Below are 23,576 nucleotides of genomic sequence, written 5' to 3' on the forward strand. Positions count from 1 at the left end.
GAGATAATGCACAAAGTCTGCTATTCCTTTCTGCTTTGTAAGACCAGGCTTTAGATCCTTTGATCCTCCCCTCCTTTTCCATGACCTGTGGTAGGGTCTTAAAATTACACATTCCAGATTACACCTCCACAATTTTCTGTCCCGGGATGATGAAGGGATTTGCGTATTATGGCGATAATATAAAGGATCCTTCTGGAGCTGGTTAGTGTGGCTAATTTGAAACTACAACAAAAAATGTAATTTGCAGTGCAAATTATGATATTCATAAAGTGCTAAACAGACACCTCACTAATTTCTCACCGCTCTTGGCGTCCTGAGTGTCTCAAACTGGCCTTTTTTTAGGCCTCTCTGCCGGCTCCCATTTCATTTGTCCTTAGCTGTGTGCGGTGGATTAGCGTTTCATCAGGCTGGATTAAGATTGAGCTGACACTGAAGGTTTCTGTTTTATTTTTATGTGTGTGTGTGGGGAGGAGCAGATACGGGCACGTTCTGTTATCCTGCTGCCCTTTCCTGGTGGGAGCCGGTGGAGCCTCCCGAGCCCGTGAGGAAGGAGACAACCGAAACAGATGAAACACGTGTTAAAAAACCAACACTGAGCAAAAAAAAATCATTCCCTGGGGGAAGAATTGCATTGAGGTTGCTGGCTGGGTCAGTGCGTGAGATTTCATCGGGCTAAAATGATGTCACATGGAGCGAGGGCTTTAGTGGTTTTATTTAGCTCCTAATCCCCGCACACTGCTCGGGCAGTTGTCCATGTGCGCGCCGTCCCCAGCGGCACAGGATAAAGCATCTGGGCTGCGCTCCGCACGGGCAGGCTCGGCGCTCGGGTTACCGGGGATTAATAATTCAGGCACCGCTGGGAAAGGCAGAGCCGCCGCCGGTGCTTCCCGAGCTCCTGGCAGGGCTCCGGCAGCGTTGATGAGCACCGGAGCAGGGCTGGGCAGGAAGGTGCGTGCTCTGCTCCGTGTCACTGGCGGCGAGCGGCCTGGCGAGGATGCCCATCCCCAGCAAGCACCCCAACATCGGGCGCTCGCAGAGCTGGGACGCTGCGGGCTGGTATGAGGGCACCTGGGAGAGCGAGAACGCCTTCGAGTACCACAGGGCGCCAGGCCGCAGGAGCTCACTGACCTACGGCGGCGAGGGCGGCTGGTACGAGCCACCAAGGGCCAACGAGATCATCTTGCAGGGCGGCGCGGAGCCGAAGCAGGAGGCGTACCCATACCAGGATGCCACCTTCGCCCCGGGGCCGCTGAGGAAAGGCTCCGTGCCCGACTTCTCCTACTGTGACCGACCGGCGCCCATGGCGGGCCGGGGCTCGCTGCCGCCCCAGGATTACTACAGCGACCCGGCGCTGTCGGCGAGGTCACCCAAGGACCCTCGGTGCTACCGCGACCACGTGGCAGGCAGGCCGCTGGCAGGCTATGGCGCACCCGGCAGCAGGTTGTCCTGGGACCAGACCCTGGGGCGCCCGCCTGTCCCACCAGACACCGCCCGGCTGTACAGGGAGCCCAAGCCGGCCCTGGACGGGCAGCGGGTGCGTGGCAGGGATGTTCCCTCGGCATGGTATGGCGCAGAACCCCCTGGCCCGCGGTACGCTGCAGAGCCGCCCACCTTCCCCGCCAGGCCGGGCTACACCGATGGGGCCGAACGGCCCCCCGAGGCACCGGGGGCCAGGCAGGCTGCACCCACCTGCCTGGTGGTGGATCCCACCGGCAGCAGCTACGGGCCGGGCAGGGATGGCACTGGCACCAAGGGTGGTCCCTACGACAGCTACGAGGCGGCAGCGGTGGCGGCAACGCCTTCACACCCGCCGGTGCCCCCCGCCTTCCCCGCACCGGAGGGCAAGAGGAGCTTCGACCCCGAGTTCATGGCGCTGCTGCGGGCGGAGGGCGTGTCGGAGAGCACCTTTGCCGCGCTGCTGCAGCAGGGCTTCGACTCGCCCAACCTGCTGGCCATGATGGAGGAGAACGACATCAAGTCAGTGGCGCCGAACCTGGGGCAGGCGCGTGTGCTGTCCCGCATCGCGCACGGCTACAAGGCTGAGCTGCAGCGGCAGGAGCGGCGCAGCGCGGCCCTGCGCCCCCGCACCCGCTCCAACAGCTTCAGCCACCGCAGCGAGCTCCCGGCGGAATACGGGGCCACCCTCGTGTCAGGGCCCACCGCCGACGGCACCGCCGCCACGACGCACCCGCCGCCGCCCCTGCAGCCGCTGTCCCCCAGAGGCGTCGAGATGCACCGCCGGCCGTCCAGCGCCCCAACCCAGCACCTGCTGGAGACCACCACCTACCCGGCCCCCCAGGGCCCGCACTTCCTCCCCGGCCCGGGGTACAACACCCCCCTGCCCTGCAGCACGCGCCCAGCCTCGGCCTACTCAACGCCCGCCATGGCCATGACCGCGGCCAACCCGCACCCCAGCCCCAAGACGGCGTATCCCACCAGCTACACCGTGCCCATGGAGCTGATGAAGAGGGAGCGGACGGCGGTGGCGTCGCCGGCGCCCAGCCCTCACGGCAGCCCCCAGCTGCTCCGCCGGCCGGGCGTGCCCGGGGATGGTGGCCTGGCGCCCACCACGCCCGCCGGCCCCGCACAGCTGTCCCCGTACCCAAAGCTCAGCAGGCGCACGGGGCCCCCCGTCATCGTCTCCACCATGGCACCGCCTGAACCAAGTAATTACTGCAGGTCTTAGTCCGTGTGATGGTTTAGAACCGTCTTGTTGTTGCTCGATTTACCCCTCCAAAAACCTACAATCAGTGGTCTCGGGGTTTCTATACGATTTCCTGCTTAGGAAAGCACGAGAAAGGGATTTCTCTGCAGGGCCGTGCTGGCCACGCAGAGCTAAAGATGCTGGTTCTCGCTCTGTGGTTAAATTCCAAATATTTTATTTGTTTAGCCAAGTTCAGTTAAACGTGAGCAGTATCTCAGATAATGCTTCCAGGGTTAATCTTGCCGTTCCTGTTGTTTGTAGAGAACAGGAGATTAGATACTGCTCTGGCTGAGCAATTAGGACTACAGGGTTTGCTGCAGATTGACTTTTTACCACTGTTATCAGGCACAAATGTGTTCCTCCGAGGAAATGGTTGGCATTGTTTTGACTAAATTCATCAGATAGCTAATGGTGTTATTCGAGAATCGACTTACCTTTGGCCATTACCTAAGGCTTTTCTTCTTATTATTAATTTGCTGTTTTATCAGGCATACAAAATAAACCCCTTGATTTCCTCCTCGAGATGCCTGTAAGTGAAGCGATAGAGCTGTTAAAGTAATAGGGCTGTGCTTAAAACTAAAAGCCTGTCGTTAAGCACTGGAAAAATAAAAATGAGTGGTGGCTCCTGGACTTCCCTTCCCCTCGTAGAAGTGCTCGGGCCCTTGGCTGCTCCGATGGAAAGCTGGATAATCCGAGCGGGCTCTGCTCCTCCGCTTTGGAGATGTACACTGGTGATAACACTCAGAGCCTGGCAGAAACTGACCCCCAAAACCACCCTGCTAAGTATAAGGAAATTCAGCAAATCCATTTATTTGTGGCTTCACTTGTTTGAAAAAAAGGTGGAAAGAAATCCCCTTGAATTGTTTTTCGTGGTAGTGACTCCAGGAGCTGGGAATTTTCTCCCCATGCAAACAAGTCCCGAACAATGTGCTGTACCAGCACACACACACAAAGCTTTAATGAGAGGATACCATTTATAGGCATCGAGACGGTGCCAAACTGGTGATGCCATTCCACAGGAATCTAAATAAAGAATGATTTTGTGAGTGGAAATGATAAAGTTGTCAGGATGCAAACACTTGGCTCACCCCTTCCCCTGCCCTACCATAATTCCACAGTTAGGAAGGAGGTGCTGGTTCTTCCCTTTATGTGGCCTGTGCAATGTATTGATCTCTAAAAAATGCTTCAATATTAGGCAACATGTTCTGTGTTGACATGGATCAGATGGGAAACTAGTACATCCAGGCAGTATTTTTAAATAAATGCAGGAAAAAAAGACGAACTGGCATAATGTGGGGAACACAAATATGTTCATTTATTTGCGGTACATCTGATGGAAGGGTCGATACTGATGCAGTGAAAGCTCTGGGGTGAAGGACCACCAGAGCACAGGGCTTGGGAGCAGTGTCTTCCACCCCAAGAAACAGATCCCTCCTTCTCTATGTCTTGTATATAAATTACAGACCCTATTCTCTAAAAATCTGTCTCACCCCTCTCCTCACCAGGATTGCCAGTGAGACGAAGCCAGCAGCGTTTTTGTGCTGTTGAGCTCTTTCTTGCTACTCATTCCTCTCTCTTTTTTTTTGCCTACGACCAGCTCATTTGCATGAGGATGACATTTGTTGCTCCAGTAATTTCATCTGATAATGGCCAGCTTGCAAAGCGGATCTGAAAACATATTCCTTAATTATGTGTTGCCAAGCAACGAGAGGGTTTGGCCATAATCACAGAAAGATTATCTTCTCATTGAAGGCCCCGAAAGGTTTAGCTGAAGTAGGACCTGTAAAATTGTCTTCTTTTTTATTTATTTTCCCTTTTTTCTTTTCCAAATAGCCTGAGAGGTTTTCTTCCTGTTAAACTGTACTTTAAAAGTAGAAGCCAAGGTAAGACACATGGCATGTGGAAGGATACGGATTAAAAATGGAAGGCGTGGTGGTTTGTAGATGTTTGAGCTGTGCACATTTACCCACGAGGGGATAAGCTGAGGTTACAAATATGTTAAGATGTCTAAAGCATTGAGTGGATGGCAGAAACTTGACTAAATCCAGGAAAATCATATTTGGCAGCAGGAAGAGACAGGATGTGTTTTTAGGAGTGATGAGCTTTCCCCTGCCTGTAGCTTTGGCTGTGGATACTCAAGGCACAAGGTGAAGGCAAGTTCAGTGTTAAACTCTGTCTCTAAATGGCTGCAAATATTTTCTGTCACTGTGGGTTAATGTCTTCTCGGGCAGCAGAGGATTATAAAGTGCACATTACAGTCCAGTCCTGTTTTGAAGCTTGTTGTATGGATAAGGCTTGAAAATAGATCATTTGGGGTTTTTTTTAAAGTTTTGTTGAACTGTGCATTGTAGTCTTGTTCATGTGTGTCTGGTTTGTCATTTTGTGCTGTTTTTTACACTCCCTGTGCATTCTGCAGAGCTGCTGCTCACTTTGGAGTTTGGGCAGAGGGCTTGCAATGTAATACCTGCCTGGTATGTCTGATGGTTGAGGCAGGATTCTGGGCAGGGATACGGGAATGTGATGGATGTGTTCAGCATGGGCAGATAAGGGAAAACCAGCAGTGAGATTCATGCCTGCAACTGGTTTGCATTTCATAAAATAATTATTAAGAAGGTGGATAAATTGCGGAGTTGTGTGAACAGAAGGTTGTGAATGAGCACCTTAAACACGTTGCTGTGGCATTGGAGTGACGTCTTCGGAGATGATCCGGCTTCCCATGCCAGGAGCTCCCCAGCCACAGCTCTGGCAAAGCCGCCGCTCTCGTGTCACTGAGACCTTGTCTGTAGAGCTGTCAGGAATGGCTTCCTGGGGAGGAACATCCTGAGGGCTGCTGCTCCTGCAGCCTCCCCATCCGGGGCATCACCAGTGGTGATCTCACCACGTCAGCTCACTGGTGAGCAGCAGCCAGCCCTGTGAGGTCTGGGTGACAAACACGTGTTGGCGGGTGGGCTGGTGCCAGGGCTGCCTGTGCCAGCCTCGTACTGGGGCGGGAGGGAAGGCAGCAAATAAACAGTCCAGGTCAGCAAGGCTGGTGAGGGCAAACTGTGTCTCACGGTCACTGGTCAGATTGCTGGAGCTCCGCCTCCAAAGTGTTGCATCTTGAGTTTATTATGTTTGCTAGTATTTTTATTACATGACTTAATTTACATTTATTTAATCCAATGTTTTAGTCTTAAAGCAGTTGGCAGATAACAAGTCATGTATTTTTCTTGTAGTTAGCCTGGACTTCTCCCAAACAGGGGCTGGTCCAGACTTGTGTTTCTGATGCTGGACTTGGGGAACGGTGATTCATTGCAAATATGTGTCTTGGATGGTTTTTAAAGCTCTAGTTTACACATGAAGATAAGAAAGCAAATGATCACAGAGGGGAAGATGCTTCCCATGGGAATGAGGTGTGGGGCTGCCCCGTACAAGTTGGGTGGGTGTCATCAGGAAGGAGGAGCAAAGTTAGTTGGCTGTAAAATTTGGTTGAGAGCCTGACCTTTTCCTGAGCAGGGAAAGGCAGGTGGAGGGCAGCTGCCTTCCTTGGACACATCTTTCTGTCCAGCATGAAGGGGATTCATCCTCTCTTTTATCAGCTTAGAGCCCAGATAGAAATGCCTTTCACTGTGATTAGCTCAGCTCTGCTTATACTCTTTAACACTTCTTTGTGATGCCTTTTATTGGTATTTTCCACCCTGTGACAGATAAAACTGAATTAAACATGTGTCATTGCAGGCTGAAACTTCATGTGGGGAGCCCCAAAGAGGACAGGACACAGGAGCAAGAGCCTTGGTGGTTGTTCTGGGGTGATTGAAAGAGCCCATCAAGGATGGTTAAAGGAGCAACATTTGCCCATTCTTTTAAGCTATTAATGCTTTTGAGCTAATTAATTTAAGCTCAATTGCCATAGCTTTCTCTGGGCAGAGTTTAGCAAGGCATTTGATACACAGAAGAAGTTTCCTGAGCATTTGTTGATGTTGGTTTATTCTTTGCCCCAGTAGAGTGGATGGTTCAGAAATCAACTCCAGGTTTTCTTCCTTGTGTTTTCTGCATGTAATCGCAATGTGTACATGTAAGGCAGCTCAATTAACAGTCCAGACTGAAACAGCACCAAAGAAAGCTCCAAGTACTGAACAAATCTGATTTAATTTGCACAATGACCTGACAGACCATAGCATGTCCTTGGAGCCATTCCCAGCTCAGGTGTTACTCTAGGAACAGTAAATGAGCACTGTGTTCACTGACAACAAAACCATGGAGTAATGACTTCGCTGGGATTGTAACTTCCATATAAAACCACAGATTGAGATGAAATTGAAGTCATCAGCACTGCCCACCTCAGCAGGGTGAGTGGCTGAAGAACAGAACGTGTGAGATGTGCTGTTCACTACCTTGTTATATATAACACTGACTATCTTGGCTAATGTGCACATACAATTCACTGATTGCAGAGAACACACTTCTAAAATACTTTTTTAAAGGTTGAAATACGCTTTTTATAATGGTTTTATCAAAAGCAATATCAAGTGTCAAACTCACTCCAGTTGCAATTCATTGACTTCAGTGCCGTGGCAATGAAAATGAATTTGGCCTGTCGGAGGAGAACGTGTTGTCAGACACTCAAGTGTTGTCATCTTCAATTTACACTTTTCTGTCACCCTGTGTCTCTAGTTCTCGAGCATTGTTAGGACTTTCATATATCCAGATCATTCTCTGACTATATTTGCTGACATTTTTTTTAGCTTTCTCATAAGTAGTTTCCATAGCTACAAACTTTGTGTTCACAGAGGGAAAAAAAAATTTAAAGGTTTCTGATCATTATTGTATTAAACATTTTTTATATTTCTTCTCCTTGGCATTCTCACAGCATCACACTACAGCCCAGTTTAATGAAAATGCTGCACAACTGAATTGCCTCTTATTTTAAAAGCAGAGTAGATGCTGAGCTGAATCCTTGAAAAGCAGAAGACCAACATCATTGAGCCCCTGATACAGAGAATAAATGTTGCAGACCTAGGACTGGTATTAGTAAGGTTTATAGATGGCAGCTGGCAGTTGAGCTTTTGACTTTTGCACCTAAATAAAACCTGACATTAACAGTGTTCTGCTGGCTTTTGGTAAACAAAGCTAATTTTTAATGTCTTTTTTTTTTCTGCTGTTTGTAGTGTTCTGTTAAAGATGAAATGTTACTTCTGGGGGGTGGGATTCATGTTTTTCCAGTACTCAGTGCCTGCTGTGCAGCAGAGGTGCTGGGCAGGGGTGCCCTGGCTGAGGGCAGCCCTTGGGAAGGAGGGTTTGGGCAGAGTGGGGCTCTCTGTGCCCGAGCAGCTTTGTCAGGGACACACAGGAGGTTTTGGAGTGCCTGGCCTGCCCAGTGCTGGGGGCCTTGCCTTCTGCACTCCCAATCCCATTAGCTGCTCCAGAGCAGATGGAGGGGATTAGTGCCTGGCTCTGCCTCCTCTGCCCCTCCCCAGTGCAGCGGCTGTCGGGGCAACAATCGGCTTAGCCGTGTGTGCCATGGCCCGGTGGCACAGCCCGCCCGGCAAGGGCCACCTCTGCCCCTTGCTGGGCTTCCAGCTGCAGGGCTGCCCCAGGTCTCAGGGAGTTTGGAAGCCCTTGGCCTCCCCTCATTTGCCAGGCATAAATTCCACTGTTTGTTTGCAGAGTGTGGGCAGCACGACCACATCCCCACCAGGTGCCCGAGCCTCTGCATTGGAACAGCCCGTGCTGGCACTGCCAGCAGTGGTGTCAGTGCTGGAGGCTGGTGTTCCCATCCCTCCCGTGGCATTCCCTCCTGGCACACCCCAGGCCTTGGGGTGCATCTCAACCAGCAAATGCTGGATGGCCAAGGCAGATGTCCTGTCACATCATCTTGTAATTGAAAGCAGAGGCAGGCAAGGAGGGGCTGGGAGAAGAGTGACAGTACCAGTGCTGTTCCTGCAGTTCCCAAAAGCTTGGGAAGAGGGTGGTTTAGGCTCTGTAATCTGAGAGACAAGCAGGTTGTGGTTGTAAGAAGGAAACCAGCAGAGCTTACCTGAATGGTTGGAGCTGGTGGCCATCCCTGGTAAACAGTGGTATGAACAGCCAAGATGGCATTCTTGTGTTGTATTTATTTGTGCAGATATATATACACATGAAAATGGGGAGAAAAACTCTCAGAAATACAATCAGTGTCTCAGTCATCATCCATTTGGATCTGTGCTTCTCCAGCCGTCATTTTTTTGCCAGAAGTGACTTGTTTTGGTTATCGAGCAGTTTATTATTTCCAAGCCTGTCGTACTGGCTTGGCAAGTAAATAAGCAGAAGGGACTTTGCTTAGACAGCAAACACTCTGATAAATAATTTAGGGTATGTTTTCCATGAAAAGAGTCAGAAAAAGAGGATCAGAACTGAGGTCTCATTGAAACATTTGGCATGGACTTTCCAGATGTTTCAATGGTATCTCCAGGTGTGTTGCCTCCTTGCCAGGGAGCGTTGGGAGTCAGACGGTGATGGGTTGCAAGAACCTGGTGCTGCCCCTCTGCTTTCCTTGCTGGTCTTCTTAACCTGACACGTTTCCTGACACTTGTTCTAACACTGCAAATCCCTGAGCGGTTTCAAGCTGCCTCCCACACACTCCCTTACTGACCCTATAGATTATCAGCCTTTTCTTAGGATGGCCCAGTCTCTTACTGGAGTCTCTCACTGTTACCCACTGAGTGGAAAAAAAGCCAGGTAGGGAGATGTCACACACAGTCATTTGTTGTCTTCTCTGCCTTCCTCTGAATGCTTTGTTATAAAGGTTTAAATAAATGTTGAAAAAGTACAATAGTTCATGCCCATCATGTATTTTGCTTTGTTGATAAAAGCAAACTTGATTAGTGTTATTAAAGCTAAAAGAGAGTATTTGGTGTGTTGGTATCTCGGCCATCCTGCTGGGACACCGAAGTGATCAGGAATGCTGAAATGTAGCTTTCGTTACCCCACTTGGCCAGCAATTCCCATTGATCTTTCCTGTTGAGCTTTCCCTGTCTTTGAGTTCATGTTGAGTGGATCTGTTTGAGAGTGGGAGTTGTTACCTTACCAGCTGAAACATTTGGCTTAAGAATCTTCATCTCCCATTTCATTTTTGTCCACAGCAATCGTGGTTCTGTTTTATCTGCAGTCCAAACTAAAAGGTCCAGAAACCAGAACTGCTAATTACTGATAACACCAAGGCCATGCTGAGCAACCTGTCTTGCTCTGCATTGGAAGTTTCCCCCTGAGGGTTTGTATTTGTTCAGCAAGGAAAGTTTTCTCTGGATTTGCCGTTCAACTTAAAAGCAGCACAAGGCTCTCTGCTCTGGCCAGTGAATCATCTCCCTGGTGTAGGACAAGCAGGATGCAGAGATACATCTCGTGGACCAGCAGCCCCACACTCTGGCTCATCACCTCTGTTTAACACCAGTTTCCTGTTTCTGAAGCTTCCATGGGAAAGGCCAAAAAAATGAGGATCTCTAGTTTTTGTAGACTCTTTCTGGACAAGCAGCTTCCAAAATAGGGCAGTGAGTGAGGTTTTGCTTCCACTTGAGAAATTGTAATTTTTGTCATTGATTTCAGTGGAAGGATTTTACCTTCCTCTGCAAAAGGAATCAGCTCAACATCACAGACTTTTATTGCATTTCTTAGAATTAGATCTACAAACCCAACGGTTTCTTTAAGCAAGAGAAACGGTACATTTCATGCAATGAGTGTCTGTGCATTGTTAAAAATAATAGGATAGATCTGTCAAATGGATAATGAGTAGATTCCTTTCTCTGTTTTCCAGTGTTTTAATGAGTACAGGAAATGTTTGCTATTTATTTGCTTTCAGGTTTTACCAAGGAGCTCTGGAGATAATTGTCAATTTTCCAAGTGTGTATCAATATTTCATGAAGCTCTCTCTGTTTTCCCTCTGTATGCTCCCGAGTTGGGTCATTAGCACTGGGACTGTTATTAGGAGGCAAGGCACAAAAGGGAATTCCACCAAACACTTGAAAGTTTGGAAATTCCTGAAACAAAATTCTAGTAGAGAGTTTGCAGGTAAAATAAATACCAGTGATGTGTCTCGGTTTCAGCTGGAAGATTTCTTGCCTGATCTTGGTTTCTGTGGTTTGTGGGTCTGATCTGGAGAACACCAAGGCTTTGTGTGTGTGTTTTGTGTGTTTGGCCTCAAGCCCAGCACTTACCACAAACTGGGGTGTACCTTACAGAGATAGGATATCCATCCACGTCATCCTTTGGAAGAAAAACAAATTCCACCTTTCCTACTACCAGCAAATTAAATTGCATTGAATTATTGAAGCTCAAATTGCTTTAAATATGGTACAGGTTGACACTGATGCTGACTATTCAGTTTGCTGTTGGCTATTCATTTTTGGGTTATTTTTGCTTGGTCTTTGAGGTGCAGTAGTGGTTGTGTGTTAACAACTATCTGCTTTGGGCATGTGCCATTTAAAAGAGTACATATGGTTGGTTGTTTCTTTTTTCTTAATTTCTGATATTTTCATAATAAATCATCATGTTCCCATTCTTATTCTGATGAGGCAACTTAGTCTGTTTTTGGTTTGCTCAGCCTGAAACTGTGATGTGTCAGACTCCCTTCTGCTCCTATTCATTATCTAGTCTGAAAAATTACTCAGAAAATTAAAATTTTTCAGGCATACAGACCCACTGTGCTTTGCTGCAGAGAGGGTGCAAGATTGATTGATAAATTATTGTGCCTTTTTGACCCTTCTGGAGGGCTTGGTTGCTATAACTGCTTCACCAGGCACAGCTGAGTGGTAGCTGGGAAAGAGCAAAAAGTGAGACTTGTGACTTGATTGAACTCCACCAAGTCTGGAGCATTAGCATGGAAATCTGTCCAGAAATCATGGAAAGTGTCCAGAGAACTGGGAGGTGGCTGTTCCACCACAAAAGCAGGAACAGAGGGCAGGGACCAGTGGCTCTTCCCAGGAGGAGGAGGAGGAATGATGGGAGTCTGGTGGGAAGGGCAGAGCTGTCTGTTTTACAGAGGGGTTTGAAGATGATCCTCAGAAATAGCAGAAAATATGTCAGAAGTGTCTTGTCTGTGTGTAGTTTGGGCTAATTTTAAGATTAGTGACAGTGTGGGCTACGACACAGCAAAGGAGGTCACTTGAGAGAGCTAATGGCTCTGGGAATCATGGTAGCAGTTGAGGAGGAGAAAGAAAAATGGGAATCATATAATATTGACACAACAGGAGCATGTGGGGATAATGAATTTGGTCACAGCTCGATATGACAAAGCCCCAGACTGTAAACAGAGATATTTATCAGAGAGGAGGGAGTGCTCAGGGTGAAAAACAGGTGCTTTGCTAAGTAAAAATCACCTGGTGACCTCACAGTGAGAGCAGTGAGAGGTTTGTGAGAGAAATCCAGAAATCATTCTGCTACCTTGTCCTGTCCTTGGCACATGGACAGGAGGAAGTTTGGGAAGTTGGGAGTAGAATCATAGAATCCTTAAGTCTGGAAGAGACCTCTAAGATGAGCGAGTCCAACCATGAATCCAGCACAGACATCACTAAACCATTCACATCCCTAAGCACCACATCTGCTAAATGTACTGCATGCAGGAAATGTGGCTTGTAACTTGTGCTTGCCTCTGAAACTGAGTTTCTCTTTCATGATAGTGGGTGAGCTTTGTCCTGGGAAAGGCAAAGGGGAGCCCCATCCTACCATGGCTCCTGTGCCTGGCACAGCAGTGGCACTTGGTGGTGCATGGCCATGGTATTCTGTCCTTTGCAGGGGTGGCACTGGGAGAGGAGTGGTGCTGAGCACACAAACCTGGACATTGTACCCATCCAGGTGCTCTGGTGTGCAGCCCACGGGAGGGCTGGGGCAGGGAGAGAGAGGATTGGGATCAAGGGAGAGGGGCCTTTCACAGTGGAGAGGGCAAACCCATCGGCACAGACAGGTGGAAACAGATCCCACAGAAGGATTGGGGGAAACAACTTGGGCTCCCACAAGACTCAATGCCCAAGACGTTTTGCAGTTTGAAATTCATGTTGCACAGGTGGCTTATGGTAGAGAAAGGTCCAGAGCACTTGGTGAGAGCCAAAGGAGATGCTCCACCATTCTCCTGGGGGGACAACGAGCTGCTTTTGCTCCAGGAAGGAAGAGGCGTCAGATGCCAGTAAGGAAGAGTGCTGAGGCTCTGGTCCCTTCTGCAAAGCCTCTCCCACTCCTCCCAGAGCCTCTCCCACTCCTCCCAGAGCCCTCAGGCTCCAGAGCTGCAGCTGGACTCGAGAGGACAAGAGTTTGTAATGCAGTTCCCACCCAGCTTTTGGTAGTTTCATGGTTTGGTCATGGATTCCCAGTGCCAAGAATACCTGATTCCTCTCTGCAGTGCCCCCTGCAATGGGGACAGTCTGGCTGTACTCTGGGCAGTCTCCTGGGAATTCTTCAATTTGCTTAAGTCCCACTGTGGGAAGTTGTTAGGCAGACTGAGTTAATATTCCTGTTACCTGTCTGTTTGTTGAATGTATTCATAAGACTCAGAGCTGTGCACACCACTGGGTGTAGGCAAGGCTGGAAACTGCCCCAGAGTCAAAGGAAGCAGCTTTCCTCCAGTGCCAACACATCTGGAGAAGTGGGAGAGGAGGGGAGAAGGTAGGAGGGCAGAAGACAGGGGAAAATACTGGAATCAGCAACATAAGCCAACCAAAATACTGCAGGGGACAGAGGGTTCCCTCAAGGTAGCCAGTTTCTAGGAAAGTATTCCATGCTTGGGAAGAACAGTGCTGGTAACAGTCCCAAAATGTTTGTGTTCCAGGTTTTTTGTGCACTCCTCCTCTCACATTGGTGCAGTTACATGCCTGCTTTGTTTGCCTGTAACTCCAACCCTTCCTGATGCTGGAAATCCTCTGACTTGAGTCCTTACAAATTCAACAGTGTGTGTTTGATCAGTGGGTTGTGAGCCCTGGGGGTCTGAGCAAACATTTTCAATCAGAATGTGGCAAAATAGCAAGCTAAAATTGTTTGGGTTTAAAAAAAAAAAAGGAAAAAAGAAAAAAAACAAACCTGGATTCCAAGGTTTCCCTTTAATTTTCTCATAACCACTGTGTAACCTGTGCTTTGCTGCTTTCTATCAAGCCACCTGTAGCTCCTGAGCGTCAGTGTAAGGGAATTCTGGAGGTCTCCTGGAGTGACACCCATTTTCTCCTGTCAAGTTTGGGATGATCCCTTTTTATCTCCTGCATGGAAGAGGATCTGATCCAAGGGTGTCCTGTGAGGTTTTCCTTTTGGAGCCACACTCCAAACCCCAGCCTTCCTGCTGCCATGCTCTCTGCTCACCTGCCTGCAGCCCCCAGCCATGCTGCTCAGCCTCCCTCCCATCAGATCCCTGTGTTTATTCCATCCTGGTGGTGGTTGGGAGCAGGAACACCCGACCCTCCCGTGCTCAGGAGCCTGCACAGCACTGAGAGGCTGCAGCTTCATCTTCAATTACAGTGAGAGCATCTCAAGTGCATGCCTGGAAACAGTCCATGACCCGTGTTTCTCCTTGGCCAGAGTCCTGTGCTTAGGAGAGTTACCAACATGTTGCTTTCCTGCTGCAGCCAAGGAGTGTTTTCTCCTGCTGCCTTCCTGTCCCCCATTCACTGCCACTTCCCCGGGAGTGCAGTTTTGGCACAGAGAGTTTGAATTTCCATGGCAGGATGTTCAGTTGTCTCAGCATGACAGGTATCAGCTTCTTTCTGATCACAGGTGTCAGATACTGGTTGGATTGACAGATCCAAGTGTGGCCAGGGGGAAGCCACAGTTTTCCTCCCTGTAGTTTTCTTCCCTTTTCTATAAAGGTACTTGTGTCCCTGTCGCTGTGTTGGTTTTAGAGATGTGCACACTCTGAGATGCCTCTTCTTGGAGAGTTTGTTGTGCTTGGGGTCTGGTCTGCTGTTTGATACAGCAACACAGCCTTCCTGGGTGGTGTTTTCCATCTCTGAAGTCTGCCCCCCCAGCAGTGCTGCTGCACTGACAGGATCTGGGGTGCTGGTGACACGGGGTTGGCTGATGCTCTGAGAACGTGCCAGCCAACTTGTGGATCACATTGTGTGGTTGCAGCCCGTGATGTGAAGTGCTGAGCTGCAGTAGGGGTGTCCAGGGGATGGAGTGACAGCTCATCAAAACTAGACAGCAGTTCTCTATTTGACATCTTGAGGTCAAAAACTGTCAGTTCCTTATTTTTTACAGTGTCTTAAATTGCCTGGAGAGTGTTTTGAGCCTTGTCAAAATGAATTAATTATGGCCAAGTCATATTCACAAGCTTGTGGTGCTCTGATTCAGCAGCAGGACCATGCTTGGTTTTCAGCCTAATAATTACAAGTTTGGAGGATCTGGGGGGCTGATAGAGCCAGTTTGTGCTTCCTCCAGAGCTACATGTGCTACAGTCTTTACATGCTCTTTGCCTTGGCAGTCTGTAGAATTGTTTTCCTCCTCCTTAGGAACACAGCCAGTTTTCTAATTAAGGAAACCACTCTGCAGCCATTGTGGCTGTTCATTTGAGTTCTTTGTCCTTACCAAGATTTCCAGCTCCCCAAAAGATTTGAAGTGACTCCTTACTACAGCTGGAGGAGGACAGGAGCTTGGGCTCAGGGCAGGCTCTCCCTCTAACTCTGGTAAGAAACAGGCACTGAGCAGCACATTCACTTTGTAAGAGCTTCAAACCCACCTCTGGCTATGACAAATACTGCTGAGGTTATTTTTCTATTGGATTCTTAGATTAAAAAAAATAGTTATGAGAAATAAATACCACTTTGTGCTGGGCTTTACTGCTTACTGGGCTTTGAGCCTAAAAGGATTTAAAAGTCATCATGCTCCAAGGGAAAGTCATAGTGAGAAAGGGGAGGTGGGGGTTGCTCCAGCCAGCTGTTGTGATTTGAGAAAAGGCTTGTCCTGACCACTGGGAAGGAGACAGGGCTGGGACAGAGAGGCAGCCAGGGCTGGCACAGCTACACCCTCTGAGATTAAGACCAAATTAGAAACTCAGCTTGCAGAGGTTTATCATTTCCTTTATATTGTGGCATTAATAAATGCAAATCTTTATCTTTTAGTCATTATCCTCTCTTGTATCTTTTGTTAATGAGCATTGTCCTCAGCTCAGGCTGTGCTGATAACTGGGTGGAGAGGATGGAGACACACATTCCTTACTGGGCTGTGCAAAACTACCTGGGTGTGTGAGGGCAGAATATGGGCATCTCTAGGTGTCTGTGTGCCAGCTGCTCCTGTCAGCCTGGAGAGTCCTGGAGACAATGCCATGTCGATGCAGCCACAGTTTGGTGCTTTGGGTATTTCACAGCAAAGCACAGTAACGTTTTTTCTTGTTTTGTTTCTGAAGTACATGAAATTCAGAACATATGCACTCTGTCAGGGTTGCTTCTGCCAGTCAGCCCAGAGAAGATGCTCAGATCAGGCCTGGTCTGTCACTCAGCAGGAACTCTTAAACTGAAAGATGGTGGGGTTAGATTAGATACAGGGAAGGAATTGTTCCCTGGGGGGGTGGGCAGGCCCTGGCACAGGTGCCCAGAGCAGCTGTGGCTGCCCCATCCCTGGGAGTGTCCAAAGCCAGGTTGGATGGATCTTGGAGCAACCTGGGCTGGTGGGAGATGTCCCTGCCCATGGCAGAGGGTTGGAACAGGATGAGCTTTAAGGTCCCTTCCCACCCAAACCGTTCTGGAATTCTATTATTCCATGACTCCTGCACAACTTGGCTTTGCTGTGGAGAGCCACGGTGGCCTGGTGCTCATCTGGGGTTGGGCTCTCCATCCTGGATAGGTCCCATATGGAAGGGAGCTCTCTTGTAGCCAAAATCAAGACACAGCAATCTGCCAGAGCCAGTTCAAGCATGTAGTGTGTTACAGGCAGAACGAAATACAGTTGGGGTAGAGGATACCAAATACATTTGCAAGGCATCTGAGCCTGATGCTAAGATGTTCTTCCTCTCAATGTTGTTGTTGCCAATAGCTTCTCTTGTGCTCAGACCAAAACTATTTAGGGTGGAACATTTGCTCCCTACTTTCTAGCAAGCCTGGTCGCAGGAATGAAGAATGGATTCTTTTAGTGGCCACAGCTGGTTTGAATGATCCCCACACTGAACCCATTGACTCCTCATGTGAATCACAAGGAAGTAGCAACTGGTTTTTTGTTTGTTTGCCCGACAGGGGCAGAAACAGTGGAGCAGTCTCGTGTTGGTTGCCTGAATCCAGGCATGTGCCAGGAGGAATCCCTGAGCACACTCTGCACCTCATGCTTGGCAGCATGAGGGGTTCACCAGCTGAAGGAGAGTAGATTTAGGTTAGATTTTAGGAAGAAATTCTTCCCTGTAGGCAGGCCCTGGCACAGGTTGGGCAAAGAAACTATGGCTGCCCCATCCCTGGGAGTGTCCAAGGCCAGGTTGGACAGGGCTTGGAGCAGCCTGGGCTGGTGGGAGGTGTCCCTGCCTATGACAAGGTGTTGGGATTGGATCATCTTTGAGGTCTCTTCCAACCCAAACCATTCTAGAATTCCATAATTGTAATGCTGAGAAGAAATTCTACCAAGTTTGTAGTGAAAAATCACCTTCTTTTTTCCTTCTGAAGGAAGAGGGTTCCAGGGAGACACATAGGCACAGAAGTTGTCTGTTTGCAGAGAGAGGACAACAGGTCAAGGAAGGGGACCCATTTGCTGGGCTGAGAACCAGGGAGAGATTTGGGAGAACTCTTGCTGAAAGTAAAGCCACTGAATGGAAAGGGGTTTGGTGGAAATCTTCTTAAGAAAATCAGCTGGCCATGTGCTGTGGACTTTTTTCTACAATATTGGATGTTTGGTTTTGAAATTTTGTTTATTTTCAAAGGTATCAATTAGAGGAATATGTTCCACTGAGTACTGTGCAGTTCTCTCTCAGTTATTTGTGGAGAGATGATGAAAACAGAGGCACACTGGTGTGTGACACTGGGACATGCTTCCAGTGAGCAGCACCATGTCTTACTCCACCTCTTTGCCACGGAGTCTGTGCCTCCTGACCCAGCCCAATGAGGTGGTTTGGAGGCAGTGGCAGCTCTTTGGTCCCCCCAGGACCCAGGGGTGGTTCAGGATTGTTGTTGCTGCAGGAACTTGTTTTTTAAAGTCACCGTGAGTTTTCCCAGCACACTGGGTTGGTTCACTTGGTGTGTTTGTAACCTTCATGGTCTCATCAGGTGCACAAAGATGGAGACACCATCCTTCTTTGCCAGCTGCTTTCTACTGCCAGGCAGGAAACTTTGTCAGCTTTCTGAAACTGGTGCAAAACTCTCCCTGCTTCCCAACACAGAAATGAAACCTGGGTAGTTCATTTTGCCACACCTGGATTTGGTGGGTTTGGGGCACAATTCTAAAACTAAAAAACCCAAAACAATTAATTGGGAATAGCCACACAGTGTAGAGCTGCAGCTCTTGGGTTGATAGGTGATGGTTTTTATTGAACCAATGAAATATAGAAAATGGTTGGAGGAAAACAGCTTACTGCAGAGATACCATTCAGTGTGATTTACAGGTTTATAACTGTAGGCAAATGTGAAGTATTTTTCACTATCTTGAGTATACATTATTAGATAAACCTGTATCCTGAGCTTACCTGCATCAGCACTGACTTTCTTCTCCCTGATAGTGCAGAGACATAAAAATGAAGGTATTTTCAGCCCATTAGAGTTAACGTGGTTTCAAGAGCAGTTTCTCTCCAGTCTGGGTTTTATTTGTCCCTGTGTGTGCTGAGGATGCCTGTAGGAAATGCCTCCCAGCACTGTGGGAGCTGCACTGGAGCAATGCACAAGGAAATGACACCTTAAATATGAAGTTCATTCACCAAAACACCAGCTCATGAAAAACAGAGAGAAAATACAGCTCTGCACAGGAATTCTTTGTTCCAGCATCCTGCTCTCCTTCCTTTAGCTCTTGTTGCATTATGAGAAAGGCCATGGGGGACAAGGACAGGGCTGTGCTTTGATGAGGCCCTTCGTGCCCCGTGCTGTGGCCACAGGAGCTCCCAGGACACAGCCTGGAGCTGGGACAAGCCCCTTCCCAAGGGAATGGGAGGGTAGGAAGCAGGGAATCATCCATGGTGCTCCAGGGTGGTGGTCAGACCTCTGTGGGGCCTCACATGGTCAGGGGAGAGGTGGGTGTTGAAGTGCCATAGCACAGGAATAGCTCATTGTTTTTGGAATTGAAAACTAAGGATCTGCCAGTGTGTTATCTGGATTAATGAAGATGAAATGTGCTGTATAAATACAGGAGAAGTGTGATGGTGCCCTCACCCCCTGGGCTACTCTGGCTCACAAGGAGAAAAGGTTGATTTGTGTTTGTAGGTGATTTCCCTTGCTCTGCCAGTGTTCATTTTTGTTTCAGGATGAAACCCAGGCAGTGTGTATTTCTTCTGCTGGAAGATGGAGCAGATTGGCAAAGATTTTTCTAGATTATTGTAACTCAAATAGCTCTGGTTTAAGATAAATGTTTCACCTCTCATTACTTGTTAGTGATACTATTTTAAACACTGATGATGAATTAGGGAGGTTACAAGCTCTGTTGCCCAAGGAACTGTGAAATATTTGGACATTGAACGTGGTTTCCATAAACCAGAGGGCTGACAGGGCTGAGTGCCCTCCAGCTGGTGTGAGAGAGGTGAAGATGGAGCAGCTTCAGGGGCAGGATTTGCACAATGAGGAGAGTTCAACCTTGCTTTGACTCGAGCCCTCTCTGGGTGCACAAGAGAACCCACGTGGAAACCTTTGCTGGGGTGACCATCCCTTGGGTGGCAGGTGGAGGGTCTCGGGGTGAGTGGGTGCTTCTGGTACCCAGAATTTGGTGGTGGTGTTCAGTTGGGTCCCCTGTCTCAATTCAGGATGTGAAATGTGTGGCTGGGCATTATCACTAATCCACAGAACGTTTTTGGGGTCTGGGATGATGAGGAAAAGTGATAGGTATGTTCTCACCCATTCCTGGTGTGTGTTGGTCATGCAGGGCCCGAGAACAGCCTGGATGGAAAGTTCTGGAGGGGTTTGTTTGAGCCTCCAAAGCTTTGAGAGGACAGGGAAGGTGAGGTGGGGTAGGTGGAGGCACCACAACTTCCTCCCTGGTCCTTACTTGGAGCTTCTTTCCACTGTACCAAGAGCAGTCACATCTCTGATGTTACTTGAGACCTTTCTGGAAGAGTTTGGGGTTGTTCTGGCCGTGTTCAGATCCAAAGGCTGTTGTCCAGACCTGCAGCCTGTATTGTGCAGCCAGGCAGGAATGCTGGAGGCCAGGAAAAGGCTGATAAAGGGGGGAAATACAGAATGGGAAAGTTAATCATTAAACTTTCTGTTATCTTTATTCAGCCTGGAAAACTGAAGCCAGGCAAGGTTTGCAAGGAGAGATAATATCTTGTATTAGACCAACTTGTATGGTTAGAAAAGCCACATGTGCTTCTGGGGCCATGTGCTTTTCTTCAGATCTCCACAACTCCACATTGCATTAAAAATAAAATTCATTTCACTTTCAAAAGGTTCAGCAGATACTTGAAAGAACTGAATTTAAAAGCAACTTAGACAAAAAATGCCTCATTTGGTTTAATTTGGACATTTTAAGAAAGATTTAATACCCCTGAATTGCAAAAGACTTTTTTTTTTTCTGGCTTGAAGTTTACACATAGAAATCTGTCATGTGTGTGTGCCAAAGGGTGGTCCAGCCCAGGGCAGAGGTGGAGTCCCCATCCCAGGAGGGATTAAAAGCCATGTGGATGTGGCACTTGGGGACATGGTCAGTGGTGGGCTTGGCAGTGCCAGGGGAACAGTGGGATTTGATGGTCTCAGAGGGCTTTTCCAACCTAAAGGACTCTCTGATTCCAAGAAGTCAAAATTTCTACATTCAGGCTCAAAAGTGTGTTCTTTTGTGCACCTGGAATCTTCATAACTCTGTGGTCATGGTCTGATTTCTTCCTGAAACACCTGCAAGGCCTTTTGGACCTCGAGGATGCTCTCAGGGAGCAGCCAGGGAGACCCCACAGAGGGGCAAGGGCAGAGGGTTGAGAAGGTTGAATTTAATACGCAGAGTTTTCTGCTCTGACCACCACTGTTTTCCCCTCAGTGTGAAAAAACTGTGATTAAATGATTATATTCTAAGATGTGGGAGTTTGTAAATAACGAATGTGTTGTTATTAATCAAGATAATTTCTCTGTTCCAGGAGATAAGATGTTATTATTAATAACATTTCCAGTGAGAGGCTTTGTGTGTTCACCCTGACCTCATGAAATCTTCAGCCTGCAATCCAGTTTTGTGTTATGTTTCCTTTTTTTTCTTTTTTGAGTGCTTTTTTTTATTATTTTTCTTCCCTTTTGATGGCCTTCTACATCATCCAATACACCAATTTCAAATTCCCTCAATCCAGCTTAGTCTCAGCCGTATTAATGCACAGCTCGAGGGCACAAATAGCTAAAAAGGGCTGTATTGTGTGGCATCTCTAAAATCTTTTTTCACAGAAGTTGGATAAAGAGATTGAGGTTTCTCTGGGTGGGGGGGTTATGGGTTATTTTTTTTTTTCCAGCTGAGTGAGCAGCCTTGCAGGTGGCTCAGGGCAGGAGATGGTGCTGCACCCCCTGTCACCCCATTCCCTGAGCTTCCCATCTCCTCTGGGGAGGTGTCTGCAAGCACAGGGTGGGATCCTTCTTCATTGCATTGATGCATTTGGGGAGGCAGCTTCACAGCAATATTGAAAATAATCAAATATATTAGTTAGGGAACATGGAGCCAGGAGTGAGTTTCTCTTCAATATTTTTCCTAGGCCATTACACACAGAGCTCTGTCTTCTTAGTGCAGTCATGACTGGGAAACACAGCCTGAGGTATAACCAGTCTTTGACAAAAAAAACCCCAGAAAATACTGGGATTTGTAGAATCATTGCATGGCTGGGGTTGGAAGGGACCTTTAAAGGTCATCAAGTCCAAGCCCCTGCAATGAACAGGGATATCTTCAGCCAGACCAGGTTGCTTGGAGCCCCACTGGGTGGAAAGTTTCCCTCTGCAAACTGTTCCTCAAAGGCTAAAATCAGTTCTTCTGTCCATCTTTCCAGTGCTGTGTGGTGCCATCATCTCCTGGATACCCCATGGCAATGCACCTTCCTGGCTGGCATGTCCTGGACAGTGTTCCTGGGGGGTATCCTGCCATCCAGGGAGGGGCTGCTGTGCTTGGGGGGTATCAGCCCCATCCTGGGGGGTATCACCCCATCCAGGGAGGGGCTGCTGTGCCTGGGGGGGGTATCAGCCCCATCCTGGGGGGTATCACCCCATCCAGGGAGGGGCTGCTGTGCCTGGGGGGTATCAGCCCCATCCTGGGAGGGGCTGCTGTGCCTGGGGGGTATCAGCCCCATCCTGGGGGGTATCACCCCATCCTGGGAGGGGCTGTTGTTCCAGACAGTGCTGAGTTGGAGCACATGCTTGTCCTCCACCAGGGTGGGTTTCTTGGTGGCCTCAGGGACTTCCCTGGCTGAGAGGACAAGGACCAGGAGCTGGGGAGCTCAGGGATGGGTATTCTGGCTCTGGGAACATCCCACCCAGGCTGGGGCCATGCTTGGGATGCAGGAGTGGTGGAGCACAGCTGTTTGCTGGCCCTGGCAGAGCAGGAGGGGGTTGGTGGTCGCTGCCAAGCCTGGAGTTTTGTTTGCTCTGTTTTTATGGTTCTGGGCTGCTTTAAGTGTCAACAGGAATATAACGTGTGCCCTGTTTGTTTTTTTAAAGTGTAACCATGATAAAATCCTACAATAGACTTGTAAAGCATTAGTTGTAAAAGCAAATCAACTTTAACAGCAAGTAGGTGTACTTAAGTGCTTTCAAATGTTGGTATTTAGGGGGTTTTTCGCACTTAGTTATAATCCAGGGCTACAGGAAAGTGAGGGTGTTTATCTTAGGGAAATGAGTGGGATTTGCAGGCATTCATCACCTCCCAGGACTTTCCAGGGTTATTCCCTCACTCATATACTTCCATTTTGTCACTGAGAGGAACTGGTCTCAAATTCCTCCAGGAGTGTGAGGGGAGCACAGAGGAGCACCAGATACAGCCTGGGATGGGGAGAGAAATGTTAAAAACAGTGAAGCGAAAAACTAGGACAGCCAAAGCAGGAGCCTTTTTTAGGCAGCAGAAAAGCTGGGAACGTGGCAGTACTTGGGCTTCTTCCTCTCTGGACTGAGATTGCCTCCATTTAACCTGTGCCATGGAAGAGGGGTGGGGATGTGAGGGAGGAGAACATTATCAGAGGTTGAGCGCCCTCAAGGAACTCTGCTGTTCGTAGGCTGAGCAGTGGCTGCTCCATCTCCAGAAGGGATGACCTTGCAGTGGGGTCACTGAACAGACGGTTCCAGCTGGGCTTGTGAGCTTGGCAAGGGCCCAGGAGCTATTTTAGTAGGTCTTAGAAGGGACGAGGCCTTGGCAGGACCTGTGGGTTTGGAGTGAGCTCACCGTTCTGCTCCCGTAGCGAGCGAGCAGCGCGCAGGCTGTGCAGGAGCCCCCGGGAACACACATGGTGTGGCTCACAGGGCACAGGGACAGCCCAGGGACAGCCCATGTGCTCCTCTGGCTGCTGGGGCACGTCACTGCTCCTGGCTGGAGGTTCTTGTGCTGTTCATCCCTTTGAATGGAGGCGCTGGGGATGTCTGGGTGGATTTGAAGGACTGAAGCCATCCCTTGCCCCGGGCCAGGGCTTTGGCTGCTCCCTGGTCCATCTGCAGGGTGTGCAGGAGGAGCTGAGGCAGCTGCCAGCCCTTCCTGGCACTCTGTGCTTGGCCAAAGGTGGCTTTGGGGAGGCTCCTGCAGACGTCAAGCTGGGCTCTCACCAAAGGCTCCCACACTGCCCTCATGGAAAGAGCAGGAGGTAAAGCCTGGGCTGGATCCTCGGTGGGTT

General features: G+C 48.9%; 1 protein-coding gene across 4 annotated transcripts in view; it reads left to right on the forward strand.

Moving 5' to 3' along the window:
- CTBP2 (C-terminal binding protein 2) overlaps positions 1–23,576 on the forward strand; it is a 141,704-nt gene that overhangs the window by 96,586 nt on the left and 21,542 nt on the right. The window contains exon 1 of one of the 4 annotated variants that reach the window (XM_071564387.1): positions 995–2,666. The exons of 2 other annotated variants lie outside the window; for them this stretch is intronic. In XM_071564387.1, the coding sequence (XP_071420488.1) occupies positions 995–2,666 (1,672 nt within the window). Of the gene's footprint in view, positions 1–994; positions 2,667–4,446; positions 4,588–23,576 lie in introns of those variants that run through there. One more of the 4 variants, XM_071564390.1, reaches the window with a different exon arrangement.

The sequence above is a fragment of the Pithys albifrons genome, chromosome 9 (genome assembly GCF_047495875.1).
Source record: "Pithys albifrons albifrons isolate INPA30051 chromosome 9, PitAlb_v1, whole genome shotgun sequence".
Lineage (NCBI taxonomy): Eukaryota > Metazoa > Chordata > Aves > Passeriformes > Thamnophilidae > Pithys > Pithys albifrons.